The sequence below is a fragment of the Theropithecus gelada genome, chromosome 12 (genome assembly GCF_003255815.1).
Source record: "Theropithecus gelada isolate Dixy chromosome 12, Tgel_1.0, whole genome shotgun sequence".
Lineage (NCBI taxonomy): Eukaryota > Metazoa > Chordata > Mammalia > Primates > Cercopithecidae > Theropithecus > Theropithecus gelada.
Genome location: NC_037680.1, coordinates 46,752,462 through 46,775,567, shown reverse-complemented (window position 1 = coordinate 46,775,567; position 23,106 = coordinate 46,752,462). Strand labels below are relative to the sequence as shown.

Below are 23,106 nucleotides of genomic sequence, written 5' to 3'. Positions count from 1 at the left end.
AGGTGACGGGCGCTTGTAGTCCCAGCTACTCGGGAGGCTGAGGCAGGAGAATGGCGGGAACCCGGGAGGCGGAGCTTGCAGTGAGCTGAGATCCGGCCACTGCACTCCAGCCTGGGTGACAGAGCCAGACTCTGTCTCAAAAAAAAAAAAAAAAAAAAAAAAAAAAAGCAGGGATGTGATAATTACCAGTAATGATGCTGGGCAAGTCAAAACACATGACATGACATTTTTATAAACAACCACAGGGAGAAAGAAGAAAGAGAGTACAGTACCTGGTTTTGGTAACAGGATTTAGATGCTTCTGGTCTTGGAGAACCTTGGCCAGTTGGTTTTGCAGAAACAAAACTTTTCCATGTACTCCTTTAATAAATGGGTGGTCAAGGAGATGTGTGACGGAAGGTCGCCTTTCAAAATCCTTAATAAGACACCTGTTTGCAAAAACCAACAAACAATCCAAAGTACAATCTTAGACACCCTGTTCACCTATGAATATGGGAGAGAGAGAGAAGGTAAAAGCTCATTTATAAAACCTGATCATTGGTTAATGATACACAGCTCTTTCTTTATTAATATGTACCAAAAAATAGAAAAATAGTAATTCTCTATTAGTTGAATTAATTAAAACATCAGAAATCTATCTTAGTTTGTTTTAAGCAAAGTTGAAAACACAATTTTTACCATCAATTTGAAGTACTCAAAACACTGAAAATATAGACTGCTCAGACAATTTTCTACCTGCATTTTCATTACAGAAAAATATTTTCAGTGGAGTCAAGTTGATTTGTATATATATATATATATATATACTTTCTTTTAGAAATATGTAGAATTAAATACTATCACCTCAATTAAATCCTAATAGATGAAATGTCGCTTGTTTAATGGTAGGGAAAAGGCATTTAGGAATTAAAAGGAGAGAAACTAATCATAAAGAAACCTTCACAGAAAGTTTGGCGCTTGATTTCTAATGTCTTCTGAAGAACCAGTAACACCACAGAACAGGAAGTGACTACAATATAATTCAGATGAATTGGGATAGAATTATACAAACAGGGAACAAAAAGTCCATTCAAAATGGTAAAAATTGGGTTGCATTTAAACTCTTCTGTGGTTAATTGGTTAAAATCATACCGGCATAACTACTTTCTGTTTTAGATTCAAAATCCTTTTCAAAGCAAACAATGATTTAGTACATTTTGCTGCACCTTCTGTGTTATTCAAGATGATTTTGACACAGGGAAATTTCTAGTGAACTTGAATCTGACGAATACCCCTCCAGTTGCCATCACATTTCTATTCTGCATAGCTGCCCTTGGAGAGAGGAAGAAATTTTAACATTCACCCTTTTAAGCTATCAGTCTTTAGCCCACATTGGAGGCTTAGGATAAATGGATGCCATTCTGCCCACTCCATGAAATAAACGTCTTTAGTTTACTCAATAGTGGCATGCCAGCAACATCTAACATACAACATATTTTTAATGAAATTCACTGACAAATGGTAAAAAAGTTCAGCCTCACCTTGAACATCTTTTCAGAACATTTAAGCAGAGTTCTTGAAACAATCCACAACAGTTAAATTTACAAAAAAAAACTTTAGCCTTTGTAGTTTTCAGTTCAAAACACTTTCATATCCCTTACCTTCTAGTCCTGAAAAGATGTTCGGTAAATTTCCCAGTCAGTCTGTTTTAGAATTGATTCAGGGGATTCCCTATCTATTGGAACTGGAGCTTTCGGCCAGAAAAGCCAACAGAACCTAAATTATCTCCATTCGGCTGCTTGCAGGACTATAAATACCACCTCTGCCTTGCCATGGGAAGAAATACATCATTTGACTTTTATAGGTTCAGGGCCTTTGGTATAATCTATTATTTTTCTGTAAAAAATAAAAAATCAGTGCATATGCTTTAAAAAACTATGTTCATGTCTTTACATCAGCAATCTTCCCTTGATTCCTTGTATATTCATCTCTATATGTAACTATCAAAGTTAATATGCTTTGATATTATGCAAAAATGCTAATAACCATGTTTCCTGAAAAAAGAGGAAATCCAAGAGGTAGTTATACTGTCAGTAACATAGGTGCATGGCCCAGTCCTCCTAGCATTAGGAAGAGTGTATAAAAACTCCTAAGGTAAACTTAGCCCCTATGTCCTCTGAGAGTTCCTACTGAAGATGCACCTGGTAGTTTTGCACACCCCCAGGAACCTCAGAGGGGACAGGTAGGATGGGAGTCCGGGAACTGCTGGATCTGAAGCTAAGCCTGCTCAGTGATTTTTTAATAAGTCACATCATGTCTGTTTCTCATCACCAAATAGGCATATCAGTATTGAAGTATTTCCCAAACATGGGGAGAGAAATTTCCTATTTCCTCACATAATATTCACCCCACCACCCATCCCCCACATTTTTTTTTCTTTCTTCCTGTGTTAATTGTTGAAGCATCATCTGACTACTAGGAAATGCTTGTTGAAAAGAAAGAATGAGGCCGGGCACGGTGGCTCAAGCCTATAATCCCAGCACTTTGGGAGGCCGAGACGGGTAGATCACGAGGTCAGGAGATCGAGACCATCCTGGCTAACATGGTGAAACCCCATCTCTACTAAAAGATATAAAAAAAAACTAGCTGGGCGCCTGTAGTCCCAGCTACTCGGGAGGCTGAGGCAGGAGAATGGTGTAAACCCGGGAGGCAGAGCTTGCAGTGAGCTGAGATCCAGCCACTGCACTCCAGCCTGGGTGACAGAGCGAGACTCCGTCTCAGGAAAAAAAAAAAAAAAAAGAAAAGAAAAGAAAGAATGGACAAAAGGACCAGGGGTCCCTCAATAGCCCGTTGACTGGTGGCAACACTTCAAATTAGTAAACACGGGGCAGAGGCTGAAGGTGGGAGGAGGAAATTAATAAAAAATTCATAGCATGTGAAGGGGAAAGTGAGCTGGAGCTGCCTCTACCTTCCTCCTTAAGATAAGTACCCCAGGGCAGTGTTCCAGGTGAGGCCTGAAAACAAGGTCCTTTGGGTGCTTCAGTGAGTAAAGCTCCTTGAACAGGGATTGAGAAAGACTGGGAAACCCATACTCCATCCAGCCTTATGAAAATATGTCTCCACTGGCGTCTAGGGATGCCATTAAAGGTGGTATAGCTTGTTTCACAATGTTAGCATCCACTGGAGAAGCAAGGCTTCCAACAAGATCGCAAGATCATTTGATATGTTGGAGAGGGTCCCTCTCTAGATTATGGAGGAATAAAAGAAATGAGTGACCTGTAATCCCAGCACTTTGGGAGGCCGAGACGGGCAGATCATGAGGTCAGGAGATTGAGACCATCCTGGCTAACACGGTGAAACCCCGTCTCTACTAAAAAATACAAAAAACTAGCCAGGCGAGGTGGCGGGTGCCTGTAGTCCCAGTTACTCGGGAGGCTGAGGCAGGAGAATGGTGTAAACTCGGGAGGTGGAGCTTGCAGTGAGCTGAGATCTGGCCACTGCACTACAGCCTGGGTGAAACAGCGCGAGACTCTGTCTCAAAAAAAAAAAAAAAAAAAAAAAAAGAAATGAGTGAACAATGAAGTCAGAGAATTAGACAAAGAAACTAGCAAGTAAATCTGTTATTGCTTGAAGATCCAAAAAATGAAGATAATAAGCATTCTACTTTCCGGAAGCAATGATCAAGAGGATCTGTTGGCCAGGCATGGTGGCTCATGCCCATAATCCCAACACTTTGGGAACCCAAGGTAGGAGGATTGCTTGAGCCTAGGAGTTCAAGACAAGCCAGAGCAACATAGTGAGACCTCATCTCTACTAAAAGAACTTAAAAATTAGCGGAGCACACCTGTAGTCCCAGCTACTCAGGAGGCTGAGGCAGGAGGATCACTTGAGCCCAGGAGTTTGAGATTGCAGTGAGCTCTGATCACACCACTACACTCCAGCCTGGCAACAGAGTGAAACCCTGTCTCCAAAAAAAAAAAAAAAAAAAAAAAAAAAAAAGGCTTTGTTAGTTCTCCAAGTAAGAAAGACTGAAGTGGGTTGAATGTCTGTCATGATAAACCCCTATTAACTTCAGTAGGGATGGCACCAGGTTTAAGAGGCTGAAGGAGAGACCCAAAACCAATGAGTGAGACATAGGGTTTTATTAGGAGGATATACAGGGATGATGCAGTAGCCGTGTGTTGACAGAAGAACCACCACTGCATGCAAAAAGCATGCAGTTTATATAGCATTTTCCCTTCACTCCCTCCTCCTAACAACCTCCACCTGGCAACCTTCATTTAACCCAAAACAAAGAGCCTCACTGCCCTGTATGATGATGTCCCACAAGAAGGGCCCAGAGCTCAGATGTTCCTCACAGACAAGGAATTGATCTCTGGGTTGGGCATGCTCTGAACTCCAAACACATACTCAGGTGCAACTGCCATACGGGGTCACCTCAGGATATTCTTAAGTTAAATTATTGCTGTCGGGTGTGTCTCCCATACACCATCATGCCACAGGATCAGCAAAACTGAACCTGAGTGTGAAGAGGAAGAATGCTAAGCAGAGTTGTGACTCTCCAATTGCATTGGAGGATTTTTAGGGAAAGGGCATAAAGAACTTGAAGGTATAGCTTTATTCTAAAATACTCCTCTATATATTTTTTTCTCATGAGGAGCAAAGAGCCAGTCTGAAATGGAATTATTATTTTACAGATAAATAGAGGAAAGTTATTCCTTAAGAACAGATAGAAAGTCCTGCGTTACTAGATATCAGGGCATAGCATCAGATCATTTACTCAGCAAATGTTTATTACACAGCACCAGAATTAGCCGAAATATATAAATTAATTAAAAACTATGACCCTTTTCCTCAAGGATCTACAATCTAATTGGAAAGGTGGAAGGACAAGAGAAACACATGGAACAGCAAAAGCCATATGTTTGCTTGTATCTTTAGGGTAAGAAATAATAGCACAAAAGCATAGGGCTTCAGAGACTGAGATTTTTTGATTCTAGCCCCTCTTTTAAGGGGTAAGGAAACGGGATCAAGTCCTGACAGTGATGAGGTCAATTCCTCAACTCCTACAGGAGGACCCTTCCTGCTCTGCTCCGTGTTGTTAAAAATGGCAAAGGTACAATGTACAAAACAATACTTCGGGGCCAGAGGGAAGAACTGTAGTCAGGGAAGACTTCCTGGAGCTGGTGCAAACTGAGCTAGGTAAGTCTTGGGAGAAGTTTTAGAACGAAATTGAACTAAACTGGGGAAGCAAAGGCAGAAGTCATACTGCGGACAGATCGGCAATGCAAGAAGCAAGACTAGGCAAGCTGCAAAGCCAGTAAGTCAGGAGGCTACCAGAACACTGACCTTCACCGCCTAAGCTGCTTCCTTTGAATGTCTAAGAACAATTATTGCCTTTAGTCCCTTCACCAACTTTAACTAGGGTATAATTGTGATTGCTTAAGACTTTGTAGTTTGTTGACCAAAATGCTTACTGTTTAAGTTTGTCGGCTTGTCATTTCTATCCCTGGTCAGCAGAGATTTAGTGGATGAAAATGAAACTGACAGCTGGGATTCCTAAAACTCCTGATATCCTCCATGTCCTTTTATAAAGCAAGAGAGAATCCTTTAACGTGATTTGGAGAACAAACAAGTAAAATTAAGGAGTTTTAATATACTTATTCAATTCAGGCATTGCTCATTAAACCAGGAATTGCAAATTCCAAATGAAGACGGTCTTCCCCCAGCCAGAGACTGAACAGTTTTTACAAAAGGATGCACACAATGTTAAACTCTGTATGGGATTGGGGGCCAGCCAATGTGAGGTGAATTAGGGGAAGCACTAGACACACAAAGCAGTCCATCAAAAAAAGAAACTAGTTTCCTAATCAAAAGAGGTTGGAAAACTTTGGTGATTCTCTAAACCAAGTAAGTTTGGAGTTTCATAATGCACACAAGCCTATTAAAGGTTCTTACAAGAGCTGGGGTAAAAAAAAAGTTTAATTCTGTTCGAGCCCACATTTCCAAACTTACTCAGCCACAGAGACCTTTATTTGGGCCCCACAAATGATATCCTTGAAGTTCTGTTGTAAGCAATTAGTTGCATGATTTTAGAATGGACGCCAGAGTCCTCAACTCAGTGGACTGAGGGGAGACTGGAAGAACCCTTAATTATTGCCACATCTGAGACACTCTGGTGGGCTATTGTTTCTGCAAAAGACAGTGTTTCAACCTGGGGAGACATTTTCCTGAGCTCAGTTCTTTCCAGAGTCCTTTATTCTAGAAAAAAAGTAGCAAGGACTAGATTGAGATAAACTACTTTTCCCCCAAATCATAAGTAATTCTTTCTTTCATTCATTCCTGGATTTTTTAATATTTTCTTTAAATTTGGATTTAGATATGCTTTCTCTGTGCTAAAAGACAAAACAACAGAATAACAATTTATTTATACCATGAGATATATACAAGAGACTCTGAAATAAGGCTATGGTGGGTGGTTTGAATATGATAGAAAAGTCCACCAGAAGATAAAGGAAGCAAATTTCAGCCTTGAAGGAAATCAATCCACTACCTAATTTGAAATTCTAGTACCTTCCATCATGCTTTCTTGGCTGAAGATTAATTCTCAGAATCTATTAGTGTCACCACATTAAACACAGGTTGTTGCAGCCATTTGCAGCAATCTCCCAGTCTGGCTTCTGCCAAAAACAGGCAAAAAGGAGACATTTCTTAGCAAGAAGCAAGGTCGGGCTCTCGAGCTGGTGGTGTCTGTGCACTCTCCGTTCCCAGACAATAGTGCTGTCGTGACAACAGCTACTCTGTGCCTGTAAACTGCCATTTCGTAACCAAAAACCCGGTGCCTGCAAGGGGGAGCTATTTGTCAAGAGCCTCTGACTGTTGTTTGCCAATGAATAAAACACTTGATAGAGAGCAGCTGAAAAGGCAAAAACTAAAAATACTAGTGAACTGGGTAAGAAAAGCATGAGGGTGAGCAATTTTATTCCATACACTGGGGCAAAACTAGATCAAAACTCAGGATTTATGTCTCTTCTCATTTCTTTATAAATATTCTGTCTTTTATACTGCCTGCTATTTTTTTGTAGGCCTGCTACTTGAATTGTTACGTGTTCCCGTTGCTACAGAAGATCTAAACATTTTGGATCTGAGCAAGCATTTCCCTGCCCTGTGATTCACTGTGCTGCCCTGTGGTTGCTATCATCGTCAAACAGAAGGCTGACTGACAAAGAGGCCTCTACATCAAGGGGAGAAAATCCTCCAGAGGATACACTAATTATAGGTTAAATATCAGAGCCCACAGTACTCTGTCTCGGAAGAAAATTTCCATTCTGTAAGACAAGACTATGACAAACAGACATTTTCCCAAAATGACTAATGCCTCAAAAGAAGGCAGATTCAGAAACCTGATGTTGTGCACGGTATTTCTGTGATACATCACCCCCTTGTTTGCTGGAATATTTAACTGCATTTCAGTTTTCCTGAAGTCTTTCCTGAAGTCTGAATATCACATTTGATGCTACTTTAAAGTTTCACTGGTGAGAACTGAAATTGCATGCTAACTTCACACTTGGGGTGGGGAAGTGGGGTCCTCCCTTGAAACAGGTAAATGAGAACTGGGAGTGCATTACTCAGTTACGCAGGTCTATGGTTATCAATCAGAGGAGAACAGTCAGTATTTGCTAAAAAACAAAAGGCCCCGAGAATGTGGGATGGAGAGTTTTAGAACAGGAAGCTGAGTCTCCCTTTGAAATGAGTAATGGGAACAGAGTCTGTGTAAAAAACAAGAGACCACAGGGCTACTGGACAACAGGGCAGCTGCCATCTTGCCAGAGATCCTGGGGCAAGGTTTGAAAGATAAGCAAGTCAGCCTGATCTTTAAACAAAGCTGTCAGCACCAAAGGCCCAGAGTGAGCTCAAGTGAATATAGGATGGAAATGGAAAGGAAAGAACGCTGCATTTCCTGAAGCCTGAGACTGGGCAGGAAACTTGGGGATAAAGAACATCTACTTTTCTCACCCAGAGAAGATTCAAAGAAAGTAAAGAAGGTGACGAAAGAAAACATATAGGGTGGTTTGAAGTCAAAATATCAAATCTCTGAGCAAATGGGACAGAATCTACCTCTAGAGTTAAGAAGTATGCACCAGTGTGGCTGGAGAGAGTCCCTGTGCAAAAACAAGGCCCAGGATCAGAGACGCCCACTAAGGCAGAGAGCTGCAATGTGTAACCCTGTGATGCCCCAGGGTTGCAGCCTGAGTGAAACCTGTCAACCAGGAACCTCTTTACCCTCTATCTCTAATCCCTTGGTCCATATGAAATAGTTAGAAAAGCCCAGACTAACTGACTATGTTCTTAGGGAAGGAGATGTGGCAACAAAAATTCTATATCCTCAAGCCCTGCTTGTCTGGGGATAAGTGGAGAGCCACCGTGAGGAGGAACAGAGGAAAGGAGACTATACTATAGACAACAGGCAGAATCAGTCTGGCAGGAGGAAAAGGAGAGAGATGTAAAAGTGCTAAACAAATGAGATGAAGTTAGAAGGGCCAAGTGAACCAGGCCAGAGCCAAGCAGCAGGTCAAGATAGGGCACAGGTTCAAGGTAAAGAGAGGTATCTCCAAGAAAAAGTCACTGAAGGCACACTGACTGAGGTGGCTGTTTTATTCTTGTTATTGGCACCTCCTTCTTGTGTTTAAGCGACACTTTCAAACTGTCATACGGCATTTGACAAAGAATGGGGATGAGGAAGCCCTCTGCTGGACATGGTGGCAGCCAAGAAGATGTCAGTTTTGTGTCTGAGAACTAAGGCAGTCTTTAGGATTGTTAACTGGTGGCCCCGAGTCATCACCTTCTCCCTCCTCCTGGCTTTCTTTTTATTTGGTTGAGTCTTTATAAAAAGCACCTTGCAATTAACCAGATATTTCTCCAGGCAACTCCACCCATGTGATACAGTCAGGGAACAGATAAACGTGAGCCATTACGTCATTGCACAGCCCTAGCAACTAACTTATCAGATTGTTAGTCTATGTTCAAATGCCACCCTTTAGTTCAAAGAGCTGGAAAAGGTGTGGTCCCTGGGAGATCACACCTAAAATGGTCAGAAAGGTTATTGTGGGGAATAAATGAGATAATTCATGTGTAGTGTTTGGTACACAGTGAACACTTGATAAATGCCAGCTCCCTGGGCCAGACGCTGTACTAGTTGCTGGGTATACAGTAAGTCAGTCCACTGGAGGAAGACAGCTGTGGTACACCTATTGATAATTAGCAGTATGCGTGCTATGTAAGTGTCTTATTCCATTTTGCACTGCTCTGTCAGATGACCTAAGACTGGGTAATTTATAAAGAATAGGTACGTAGTTTCTCACAGTTCTGATGGCTGAGAATTCCAAGATCAAGCCTCCAGCAGGTTCAGTTGTCTGGTGAGGGCTGCTCTCTACTTCCAAGATGGCTCCTTCAGAGGGGAGGAATGCTGTGTTTTCACAGGGTGGAAGGCCAAAAGGCAAGAAGATACTAACTGCCTCCCCTTCAAGCCTGTTTATCAGGTACTTAATCCTTAATCTCATTCACCATGGAGAGGCTCTCATGACCTAACGACCTCTTCAAGAACCCACCTCTTAATACTATCACAAAGGCAACACCTGAATTTTGGAGGAGACACATTCAAACCACAGCAACAAGGAAATGTTAACATGCAATGGCTCCTTGAGTTAGATTTGAATAATACTGTGCTCATTAGTTAGCTACTTTCTCTCAGTGTGATTCCCACCACTGAGGACAAATTTCTGTTCGATAGCAGATGTCCTGATCAGAACTTTCAAAGTTCTGAGTGGAAGGGAATTTCTGGGGTCTGGCAATTCAGCAAAAGCAAAGAACTTTGGCATTTTCAAGTTCATGCCTTTGGGTAATTTTTTTAATGTCTGGCTCATTTCTTTGATTCGAAAATCAATTTGCATTTTGACAAACAGTCATGGTCTGCTTCTTAGTCCAGGCTTAAATGCCCAGGGACACATGAATTGTATTTCTTCCCATGATCCTACTTGCCACCCTTCCCTGAATTAAATCCACAGTTCTCATTTGTATGCATTCTTCTCCCTACAAGAAGAATAGATAGTACCCAGCCATCCTCTAACAGAAATGAACAATCCATTCCACAGTGCATGATCATTACACGCTCAGGACTATACCAGGACTGGGGTTGGGGCTAAGAGAGTGCAAATCAAACAAAAGACATTATATTCATCCACAAGAAACTTATCAGCTTCTGGGATAATACCACACTTACACGTATGAAAGATTTAGAGAATCAGATGAGATTGATTTCATTGATTCATTCAAAAACTTACTAGGTATTTACTGTGAATGGTGCTACGGCAAATGCTTGGGGAAAACAATGCCCGGAATGAGACATTTGCTTTCATGGGATTTAGAAAGAAGTAGTAGAATAGACATGAACATAAATAATAATAATTTAAGGCTGAAAAGTATAAGCACCAGAATAGCTCAGACGAAGTAAATAATTCTAACTAGGAGCAAGAGTTTCACATGAGAGATGATCCTTGGGTCTTAAAGAACAAAAGGGGTATTGACAGGAAATGCAGGGAAGAGGCATTCCAAGTGGAGGGTACAGTAGCCTTTTGAGGAAGTTCATTGGTATAAAATGCAAGGCTCATCTAGGGATATGAGTAGAACAGAACAATGCAGTTATAATAGAGATGGGGGTGAGAGTCTGTCTGGAACATCTTTTCAGAACCTAGAAGTTCTTGCTGGTAAGTTTGGGCTTTCTCAGCCACATTAAACTAAGGTTCATGAACAAGGATATAACACAATTAGATATTTGCTTTAGAAAATAAACTGGCACCACATTAGAGAGTAGATTAGAGGTAGGGAGTGATTTCATTTAGGAAGAATACAGTCTGAAGTAATGAAGTGGAAAGGGAAAGATGATGACTGTAGCCCTGGAACTTGAAGACAAGTCAAGAGTGTTGAAAGAAAAGAGAAGAGGTTACCAACGGAATCTTAGGTAAACTTAAATTTAATAGATGGGCCTGTAGCTAAATCTCTGTGAACATAAAAATCTCTTATCTTCACTACCCAACTAAAACCTCTCTCAAAGGACCCTAAAGGCCATTAAGTTGCCGATTCTGTGTTCACTTTTTAATTCTCATTGCATTCAACCTCTCTGTTTAAGAGGTCACTAATGACCACTATTACCCTGGTTTCTTGAAACATTCTGTTTCATTGCCTGTAGTGATGCTACATCTCTGAGTTATTCTTTTACTTTTCTGACCACTCTTGCTCATTTATTTTCATTACCAGGTGGAATAAGATGACAAGGGCAGAGGAGATAGGGTATGCAAAGACAAGGAGAAGTGAAAATAGAACTGACAGCTTTTATGCGCACAGGCTTAGAACTTGCTCCTGAATAACTACTGCCTTTGCCCAGTAGCTCAAATGTATAAATTAAGCAATATAGAGGGAATTTGCATACTATGGAGAAGGCCACCCCTATTCTTGGAGACCCACAATCCCAAACAAGTCTGTAGATTCTGCAAAAATGAGTGGGTGCAACTCTAATGTGCATAGCTGGCATTAAGTAAAAATTTTAAATGTAAGAAAATCAGCAAAAACTACTCAATAAAATTTACAACTAATTATTGCTAATAATTCTTATAATAGCTTTAATAAGATATAATTCACATACTATATAATTCATCCATTAAAAATGTACAGTTCCATGATTTGTAGTATATTCACACAGTTGTGCAACCATTACCACAATCAATTTTAGAACATTTTCATCACCCCAAAAAAGAAACTCTGTATCCATTAGCATTCATGCCCTATACTCCCTCAACCTCCTCAGTCCCAGGCAACCACTAATCTACTTGCTGTCTCTATAGATTTGTCTAATCTGGACATTTCACGTAATATGTATGGTCTTTTGTGACTAGCTCCTTTCATTTCACATGTTTTCAAGGTTCATTCATATCATAGCATATATTAATATTTCATTCATTTTATTGTTAGATAATGTTTCATTATATGGATATACCACATTTTGTTGATCCATCTATCAGTTGATAGACACTTAGGTTGTTTCTATGTTTTTTTTTTTTTGAGAAGGAATTTCGCTCTCGTTGCCCAGGCTGGAGTGCAATGGTACGATCTCAGCTCACTGCAACCTCCACCTCCCGGGTTCAAGTGATTCTCCTGCCTCAGCCTCCGAAGCAGCTGGGATTACAGGTGCTCTCCACCATGCCTGGCTACTTTTGTATCTTTAGTAGAGACAGGGTTTCTCCATGTTGGTCAGGCTGGTCTCGAATTCCTGACCTCAGGTGATCCGCCCACCTCGGCCTCTCGAAGTCCTGGATTACAGGCGTGAGCCACTGCGCCCAGTCGGTTGTTTCTACTCTTAAGCTATTATGAGTTATTGCTACTACGAACATTTCTGTACAAGTTTTTATGGGACACATGTTTTCATTTCCCCTGAATTGCTGGTTATGGTAACTTTATGTTTATCTTCTTAAGGAACTACCAGGCTGTTTTCCAAAATCATAACATCATTTTACATTCCTACCCATGTATGCAAATTTCAAAATATTCCATCTTGTTCCAGAAATAACTTAAGACATCTTACAACAATAGGTGCTTAAATAAAGGTATATATGATAAGGAAAGACAAAAAAAATTATAAACCAAAGAGAAAAATGAAGCAAAGTGGAAATTAGAGAAGAAAGATACCCCCTGGAATCTAATAGGAATTAGAATACCAAATAAAAGACTGTTAGAGGTGTCCACAAATGGAGCTCTGGGCTTTATATCAGACAAAGTGAAAGAAAAAATGCAGTCTGTTTTATATATAGTATACATATATATGTGTGTGTGTGTGTGTGTGTGTGTGTGTGTGTGTGTGTGTGTTTGAGATGGAGTCTCTCTCTTTTGCTCAGGCTGGAGTTTAAGGCGGGATCTTGGCTCACTACAACCTCTGCCTCCCAGGTTCAAGGGATTCTCCTGCCTCAGCTTCCTGAGTAGCTGGGATTACAAGCGCCTGCCACCATGCCTGGCTAATTTTTGTATTTTTAGTAGAGATGAGGATTCTGTTCTATATTTCTTAAAATCCAAGATATAAAAACAGACTAGGCCAGGCACAGTGTCTCACACCTGTCTGTGATCCCAGCACTTTGGGAGGCTGAGCCAGGAGTATTGCTTGAGCCCAGGAGTTAGAGACAAGCCTGAACAACACAGGGAGACCCTGTCTCTACCAAAAATATTGTTTTTAAATCGGGGGGGATGGTGGTGCACACCTGTGGTCCCAGCCACTTGGGAGGCTGAGGTGGGAGGACTGCTTGAGCCCAGGAGGTTGAGGCTGCAGTGAGCCATGATTGTAACACTGCACTCCAGCCTGGGCCAGAGGGTGAGACCTTGTCTTAAAACATTTTTTTTTTTAAATAAAAATAAATAAATAAATAAATAAATAAATAAATGAAACAGACCAGCAATTTGGAGAACTATGATGTAATGACAGGTAACAAGACTAAAGATATAGCTTTCCAGGGTTTTCATAGAAATGGCTCCATACAGCCAGGTGTGGTGGCTCACACTTGTAACCCCAGCACTTTGGGAGGCCGAGGTGGGTGGATCACCTGAGGTCAGGAGTTCGAGACCAGCCTGGCCAACATGGTGAAACCCCATCTCTACTAAAAATACAAAATTAGCCAGGTGTGATGACAGACACCTGTAATTCCAGCTACTTGGGAGGCTGAGGCAAGAGAATTGCTTGAACCCAGGAGGCAGAGGTTGCAGTGAGCCGAGATCATGCTATCATACTCCCGGCTGGGCAAAAAGAGTGAAAATCTGTCTCAAAAAATAAGAAAAAGAAAAAAAAAATGGCTGTATGCTATGTAATGAATATTATCACCCTCTAGTAAATGCAGTTATGGGTTTCATAGGGCTGTTTCTTATGACACTCTTCGATCTAAACTGATACCTTATATCATCTAGTTAAAAAACAAAAAACAAAAAACTCCCTGGGTAGCCAATACAGAGACAAGGAGCTATCTGTCTTAATTCATTGCTAAATCTATCAGCAACTTGGTGAATTTTTATAGGGTCAGGCCCCTTGATTCCTGACATGTTGAATGTCTGGATGCTGGCATCGATTAAGGAAAGAAAAGGTGGATGCCAAGTTACCATGTGCTATTCATTGCAAAGAATAAAAAGAAGATTGCTGAAAATGTTGAACCCATGAATCAAAAGCAACTCAAAGGAGGAAGTGATTCAGTCCCAACAGTGTGAGTTGGGGAAGGGCAGGAATAAGACTGGAGCATCACACAAGTGGGAGTTGGCAACAAAAGGACAGCCGGTTTGCTCCCTAAATGATGACAATAATTACTCCAGCTAAAATGTCAGGCCATAATACACAGTGGGGCTAGGAGATTAGATAAAGAGGCAGGATAATGACCTAGAGCTGCAATAGTCGTACTGGCATTGTGTCTACCCACATTTTGTATCCTTCCCTTAATATGTGTTCTTTTGGTAGACTAAAATTAACTAAACACTTCTCTGGCTGATTGCCAATTACGTGAACATCAAATTGGAGAAAATGAACTAAGCCAGAATTTCATAACAACTGAACCACACTAAAAAGTCTGGAAAAAAATCTTGTCAGATAACATGTAGTTGCACATGTTTTATGCAAGTTAGGATTTTGCAGTTATTGACTCTTCTTGGTTCATGTTTCTGAGGACACAAACCACCACCATGTCTGTCACCTGCCATCTCTCCTGCCTAACTTCTCAGCAAAAAAGCCTCAAAGGACAATGAACCACAAGGCCCAAATTACTGCTTCTGCTGCTTTTTTGGAGAGACGGTTTTTGCAGAGAAGTGGCCACCCAAGGAAGCCAGGAAGTGCTGCTTCTGTGTGATTTTAGACAAGAAACGAACACTTCACCCTCCACCCCACCCCCAGGTGTCCATCCAGTGCCTTGTTCAAGCATTAAATTTTTGCAAGATAAAATATTTTTTTCTTTTTTAGGCAAGGGAATGAATAAAGACACTGCCAAAGAGAGTCTGGGGAGTCCTTAAAACTCCTCCATTAACAAGATGGAGCAGAACAGCTCCATCCATTACATCAAAGCCTCATCAGAGACCCTAATCCTTTCTGAAAGGAACTCAGGCAACCAAGCCTTTAATTTACTGAATAATAGGCCATCTAATTAACCCTTGCAAAGTAAAGCACAGACGTTGCAGGCAACCAACACATGTTCCCAAGAGGTTGGGAAAGAAGGGGGAGGGAGAGACAGTTTGGAATAGTTTTGACTCCTATTGTTAGGGAGTTAACTCTATGCATGGGTTTCTAAATGGTTATCTTTCTGCTTTCCTTTCTAATTTTCTCCATTCTGTCTCCCCAGGGGACATGCTGCTTCCCTGCCCTGGTATTACAGTGTGTCCTGAGCTTGAAGCCACTGTAATTCACTGACATGCATATATAGGTGATATAGAATGACTGTCACAAAATATACTCATAGCAGCAAATCAGTGACATGAAAGGCTCTTTTAGGACCACTTACCCACTCATCTCTCCTCTAGACAGGCCACTGTGCTCCGGGGAAAGAAAAACAAAACAAAACAAAAAAGGAACCAGAACTCATGACAAGGAGAAAGGGAAGAGAAGAGAAAAGAGAGGGAGTAACACTAGCTCAGGCACTTCTTGGATCTAATTCAACAGGCAATGCCTAGCATTAAACAGGGTTGTCTGATTCTTTCTGTGGGATCCTATTACTGGAGGTAGACAACTGTACACGCTATGTTGCCAAGGACAGGTAACAGGTTAGATGGATCATGAATTTCATATTAGTATGCATTAATAATAAATCATAGACATATTACCCTTCCTGCTAGTTATATCAGATACTGCGATGAATGATTGAATGTATGACACAGTGGTCAATTATCATGTGGATGATATAAATTCTATTGTGCTAAGGACATTTATCTCTGTATTGATCTGGCTTTGCTAGCAAGGATCATAAATTACTAGCCTTCTATAACCATATGATGAATACTCTAATAACAGAATGCCACCAAGTCCTGTTTTCATTATAAATTCCCTTATGATTTCAGTTAGAAAAGTAGCATGCAGAGAATTTGTTTTATTTTATTAAAGACTTCATTTTTACAACAGTTTTAGGTTCACAGCAAAATTGAGAGAAAGGTACAGAGATTTCACTTATACCCCACCCGTGCAACATGCACAGCCTCCCCACTGTCAACGTCGTCCACCTGTACATTTGTTACAATTGAGGAACCCACACTGACACGCCATAATTACCCAGAGTCCATGGTTTACATTAAAGTTCACTCTCAGTGTTGTACATTCTATGGGTTTTGACAAATTTATAATGACATCTAATCCATCCTTACAGTATCATACAGAATATTTTCACTGCCCAAAAAATCCTCTGGGTTCCACCTATTCTTCCCCTCCCACCCTGCCTGCAACTCCTGACAACCACTGATCTCCATACTGTCTCCATGGTTTTGCCTTTTCCAGAATGTCATTTAATTGGAATCCTACAGTATATAGATTCTTCAGATTGGTTTCTTTAAAATGGTAATATGAATTTAAGATTCCTCCATGTCTTTTCATGGCTTTATAGCCGATTTCTTTTTAGCAGTGAATAATGTTCCATTGTCTGGATATACCACAGTTTACTCATCCATTCACCTACTGAAGGACATCTTGGTGATTTCCAAGTTTTGGCAATTGTAAATAAAACGGTTATAAACACTCATGTGCAGATTTTTACATGTATATAAGTTTTCAATTCCTTTAGGTAAATATTAAGAAGGGTGATGGCTAGACCCTATGGTAAGCGTATGTTTACTTTTGTAAGAAATTAGCAAACTGTCTTCCAAAGTGGCTGTACCATTTACATTCCCACCAAAAATGAAGGAGAGTTCCTTTTGCTCCACATCCTTGCCAGCATTTGGTATTGTCAGTGTTCCAGATTTTGGTCATTCCAATAGGTATGCAGTGGTATCTTATTGTTGAATCTTTTTGTTTTATTGTCAAAAGTTATATGCAGTATGAAGACTATGAGGAACTCCTGTTTATCCCAAACAAGTAAACAATAGTATCCTAGAACCAGCATGCATAAGCTTACTAGACATTATTGTTACATTTTCAGGACTTCTGTGAACTGGATGATATCAGATTGATAGCTTGAAATCGGCTATGGTGGGAATATTTACACCATGAAAATGAGTACACACTGAAAATCAGCCCCACTCCCACCCCTACGCCCAACCATCTAGTTTAAACATTTACCAGCACACCACTGCTTGTGTACTGGAAATCTTGGGAAAAACTGACTGCCCGATAATTCAAAAGGACTGCCATATAGATAGAAATCTCTTTTTACCACCCTTTTCCTCCAATGCTTTTTTCCCTCATGTCCTGCTTTCTGTTAGATTGATTAAATTTTCTGTAGACCCTTCCTTCTTTTGGTTTAGAAACTAGACATTGTTTTTCTGTAGTTTTAACATATTTGCTTAACTACAGATTAGTTTAACATGTTTGATTAACTATAAATTTTCCAGTAGTTCTATCCCCTCTCTGAGTACAAAAACCTATGTGTGCCTAGGCTGGGCACGGTGGCTCACACCTGTAATCTCAGCACTTTAGAGACCGAGGAGGGCGGATCATCTGAAGTCAGCAGCTCAAGACCAGCCTACATGGTGAAATCCCATCTCTACTAATAATACGAAAATCAGCCAGGTGTTGTGGCACACACCTGTAACCCCGGCTACTCAGGAGGATGAGGCATTTGAACCTGGGAGGCAGAGGTTGCAGTAAGCCGAGATCATGCCACTGCACTCTAGCCTGGGTGATGGAGTGAGACTCCATCTCAAAAACAGCAACAACAAAAACAAACAAGCAAAAACAACCTATGCATGCCTAAATCACACACTGGACGCTGTCCCTGCCCCAACTGTATGATTAGAGTTAGTTTTTACATATCTTATCCCAAATTGTTTTCCTTCTTAAAGTTAATAGTTATCTACATTAATCCTTCAGACTATTCCATGAATTTCATCTCATTTCAAATGAATTTATGCTTCATTCGTTGTTTTGGTGGGTTGTCTTCCTCAGCTTTAGATCTATTCATGTGTTTTGAAATTTCAGTTGGCAGGCTCACTGAAAGGGTGAGGAGGAAGAGGATTTTGTTTTCTCTCTCCCTCTCACTTCCCCTGTGCTCACCCTCCTATTCTAATAACGTTATGGTTATGTCTGCTTGGCTCTCTGGGTCTCCAGCCCAGAGCCAGGTTTTAGAATGGCATTTGGTACTGCTGTCCCATGGTCTTAGTAAGCATATGGAAGAGCCTATGACTGTGGCAGCCACAGGTCTTGGCTGCTTATATATCCTTCTACCAGCCTCAGCCAGAAGGTGGCTAAAAGTCATGGTCCTTGGTGATGGTGAGCATCACTCCAGACGATGGAGAACATGTGGAATAAGTTGCTATAGTTAGAGCACAGGATCACATAACCCGTCCCCTATCCCATTCTTTTTCCCAGACACTTTTTATCAGCCTAAATGAACCACCTCATTTACTGGCTTCCAGTAGGAGTCCCAACTCTGAATCCTGTCTTGTTTGGGGCCCTGTTAGTCTTTTTACCCAAAGGAGCCACCACTGCTCTTGACACCTGCAGACCTGTGACTTCAGCCCAGCTGAGCACTTCATGTTTTTGTTCCATTCTCATCCATCACAATGAACATTCTGAATATAACTGCCTGCCTGCCTGCCTGCCTGCCTTCCTTCCTTCCTCCCTCTCTCCCTCCCTCCCCGCCTTCCTTTCCTCCCTGCCTTCCTTCTTTCCTCTCTTTTTTCTTTTCTCCTTTCCTTCCTTCATAATATGTTTTTGGGCTTTTCTTTATATATGTGGCCTATCAATATCACGTGTTTGGAAAAGTATAAACTTAAGGCATCACCTTTACAGAAAATATCTTCCATGGAAACATCTAAAGGCAAAAATCCTTCAAATTCAAATTTATCCAATCATTTCTTCTGCTTACTACCATCCTAAATCATTTTTCTTTAGTAAGATCTATTAGTGTGAAGCCATTAAGCTATTAATGTATGTATCATATTAAGGTATTAAGATATTAATGTACATGGCCAAAATTAACATCTGTGAGATGTGCCCCTAATCTTTTTTCCCCTGCCAACACCTTGATTTTTTTTTTTTTTTTTTTTTTTTGAGACTGAGTCTGGCTCTGTCGCCCAGGCTGGAGTGCGGTGGCCGGATCTCAGCTCACCGCAAGCTCCGCCTCCCGGGTTCACGCCATTCTCCTGCCTCAGCCTCCCGAGTAGCTGGGACCACAGGCGCCCACCACTTCGCCCGGCTAGTTTTTTGTATTTTTTAGTAGAGACGGGGTTTCACCGTGTTAGCCAGGATGGTCTCGATCTCCTGACCTCGTGATCCGCCCGTCTCGGCCTCCCAAAGTGCTGGGATTACAGGCTTGAGCCACCGCGCCCGGCCAACACCTTGATTTTAACCTAATTTTATTTTACAGTGAGGAAGTAAAGTTGCATTCATAGGCCTTGAACTTTTCCACATCTCGAGTTTTACCCATCATCTCTGCATATTTCCCTAAGGCAGCCTTCAAATGGTGATGTTTCTTGTAATCCAGAGTTCAGAAGTGGCTTCTCTTCAACCTTTCTGTGGAATTCTAAACCATGTGATGAAGGAGCTGGTAGTGGGAAATAAGGGAAGGTAGGGATGAAGAGGAATGGGCAGAAGTTTTTGGAGAGGAATAACCACTAAGATTGCCAGGGAAGATTCATTTTGGCATTATTTTCATGCATTCAATGCAACCAGAAAAGAATCACAGCTAACCACATAGCTATCAATTTAACAATCCGTATCAAGTTTCTTCTTACAGTTAAAATTTCAGGTTTTGGGAGGTCGAGGCGGGCGGATCACTTGAGCCCACAAGTTGGAGACCAGCCTGAGCAACATGGCAAAACCCAGCCTCTACTAAAAATACAGAAAATTAGCTGGGTGTGCATGGGCCTGCAATCCCAGCTACTTGGGAGGCTGAGGTAGGAAGATTGCTTGACCCTGGGAGGTAGGGACTGCAATGAGCCGAGATCGCCACACTGCACTCCAGCCTGGGCAACAGAGCAAGACACTGTCTCGAAGGAAAAAAAAAATGTTCAGTTTTGTTCTGGGATAGTGTGTATATATTGGGAGAGGAAGGTGTATCTGACCACTTTTACCACCCCTTATTCTCTTCGTTAGCATTGTGTTTGTCATTAGAAGAGATTGTCCAAAGATCATGAGTTCTAACATCCATCTTCTAACTAGGTCCATTATATGACGTACGTAATTTTTTTCTTTCTTTTTTTCCTTTTTTTTTGTTTGAGACAGGGTCTCACTCTGTTGTCCAGGCTGGAGTGCAGTGGTGCAATCTCAGCTCACTGCAACCTCCACCTCCTGGGTTCCAGTGATTTCCTGCCTCAGCCTCCTGAGTAGCTGGGATTATAGGTGCCCACTACCATGCCTGGCTAATTTTTGTATTTTCAGTAAAGACAGGGTTTCACCATGTTGGCTAGGCTGGTCTCAAACTCCTGACATTAAGTGATCTACCCACCTCAGCCTCCCAAAGTGCTGAGATTACAGGCGTGAGCCACCGTACCCGGCCATGGGGTGTATAATTTTAAGAGTATCACTTCCTCTAAAGAATTCATGGTTCTTCAAAAGGAACGGATATTTACTTTACTGAGTTCCTGCCATGTTCTCGGAACTGTGCTAGGTATTGGGGATATGCAGCAGTAAAGATACATTCTCTGCTCTCAAGGAATCTACAGTTTGAGTGGGGAGACAGACGTGGAAACAAATATTTCCAGTATAGCTTGACATGCTCCCTCTCCCCTCTCTATTATAAAGTTATGTAAAAGGCACAACGCTGACATAAAAGCGTGAAGGAAGAGTCCTCTGAGTCCTCCTGGGGCAGTCAGGGGAAGCATCGCTTGTTCAATTTTTCTAGAATGTGCAGGGAGTTTGGAGGAGAGAATGATATTGCAGAGAAAGGGGCAGATCCTTTATGGCCTTGTGTGTTAAAGAGTTTTAATGCACCCTATAAGCACTGAGAAGCCACAGAATAATTATGAGTAGGGCATGACTTGATCAGTTTAGGGATTCAGAAAGATCACATTGACTGTTTTGTGCAGGATAATTTGTGATGAGATCCAGGGAGAGTATTACGAAAGCTGCTGCTCTAGTTGGAGCAGAGATCTGAATCATCACCCAGAAACACCCAGCACCTATAAGATGGAATGTTCTGGGTAGCCAGAAAAAGCCAGATAACAAAACTACTACTAGAAGTGGATTAGGGAAAGCACATATGCTAAGCTATAGCCAGCTCTCCTACATCTAGAGCCTGTGGGTGCTTTGGCCTCATGCATCAGGCGGGCAGAAGACCACATCCAAACACTCCATGTCCAGGGAGAGGGAGAGCACCTGATATTTTAGCAGTCTGCTCATCCATGGCACCATGTGAGAATGACAGGGGGAAATGGAGGAGGTGTCTCAGTAGCCAGACTTGGGTTTTCTTCATATTTCCAGGTGAAGGAGGTACATAGGATGCTGATATGCTGCCTCAAAATATACACAATATGGGCTGGGTACGGTGGCTCACACCTGTAATCCCAGCACTTTGGGAGGTTGAGGTGGGAGGATCACCTGAGGTCAGCAGTTCGAGACCAGTCTGGCCAACATGGTGAAACCTCGTCTCTACTAAACATACAAAAAATAGCCGGGTGTAGTAGCAGGCACCTGTAATCCCAGCTACTCAGGAGGCTGAGGCAGGAGAATTGCTTGAACCTGGGAGGCGGAGGTTGCAGTGAGCTGAGATTGCCCCATTGCACTCCAGCCTGGGTGGCAGAGCGAGACTCTGTCTCAAAACAACAACAACAACACAATATTATCTAGCCATAAAGAGGAACGAAATAATGATACGTGATACTGATACATGGACGAACTTCAAAAACATTATATTTTGCTTTATTTTCATTTTTTCACAGAGACAGTGTTTTGCTATGTTGCCCAGGCTGGTCTCAAACTCTGGGACTCAAATGATCTGTCCACCTTGGCCTCCCAAAGTGCTAGGTGTGAACCACTGCACCTGGCCAAAAATATTATACTAAGAAAAGGGAGTCACCTACTGTATGATTCCATTTATATGAAATATCCAAAATAGGTAAATCTAGCAGATTGCTGTTTGTCAGGGACTGGAGGGGAGAAGGAAATGAGGAATAGCTGTTTAATGGATGCGGAGTTTGTGGCGTGATGAAAACATTCTGGAAGTAGATCAAAGTGGTGGTTGCACACATTGTGAATGTGCTAAATGCCACTGAATTGTTCACTTTAAGACAGTTAATATTTTATGTGAATTTCACCTCAAACACACATATTCATGCATGCACACTCTAGCATCATAAGCGTCACAGCAGATATTGAAATATGTCACAGACCTGGTGTTAAATGATAGCTCTGCCAGCTGTGAGGCCTAAAACCCATCACTTGATTTGTTTCCTTTTTCTTTTTTTTTTTTTTTCAAGACAGTCTCACTCCATCACCCAGGCTGGAATGCAGTGGAACCTCCACCTCCCAGGTTCAAGCGATTCTCATGCCTCAGCCTCCCAAGTAGCTAGAATTACAGGCACATGCCACCACATCCGGGTAAGTTTTGTATTTTCAGTAGAGATAGGGTTTCACTGTGTTGGCCAGGCTGGTCTGGAACTCCTGACCTCAAGTGACCCACCTGCCTCAGCCTCCCAAAGTGCTGGGATTACAGGCGTGAGCCACCGCGCACGCCCCCATCACTTGATTTATAAGAAGCTCAGCTTCCTGTGTGAGTAGTAACCTACTTCATATGGCAGCAGTGAGGATTCATTGAAATCATGCAAGTAAAGTGCATTTCACCATGTCAGATGTACAACATCTGACAGTAAGCTTTAAATAAATCTTACTGTTAATACTATTATCTGTACTCCTCACACAGACAACTCCAAATTTATTCAACTACTTTTATTTTAGCTCTCAGGTATTTTTAGGTTACAGCT

The 23,106-nt window shown here is 41.6% G+C and overlaps 1 protein-coding gene across 1 annotated transcript in view; it reads right to left on the bottom strand.

Moving 5' to 3' along the window:
• MYO3B (myosin IIIB) overlaps positions 1 to 23,106 on the bottom strand; it is a 489,035-nt gene that overhangs the window by 291,899 nt on the left and 174,030 nt on the right. The window contains exon 9 of the mRNA XM_025405350.1: positions 273 to 428. Within this exon, the coding sequence (XP_025261135.1) occupies positions 273 to 428 (156 nt within the window). The remainder of the gene's footprint in view (positions 1 to 272; positions 429 to 23,106) is intronic.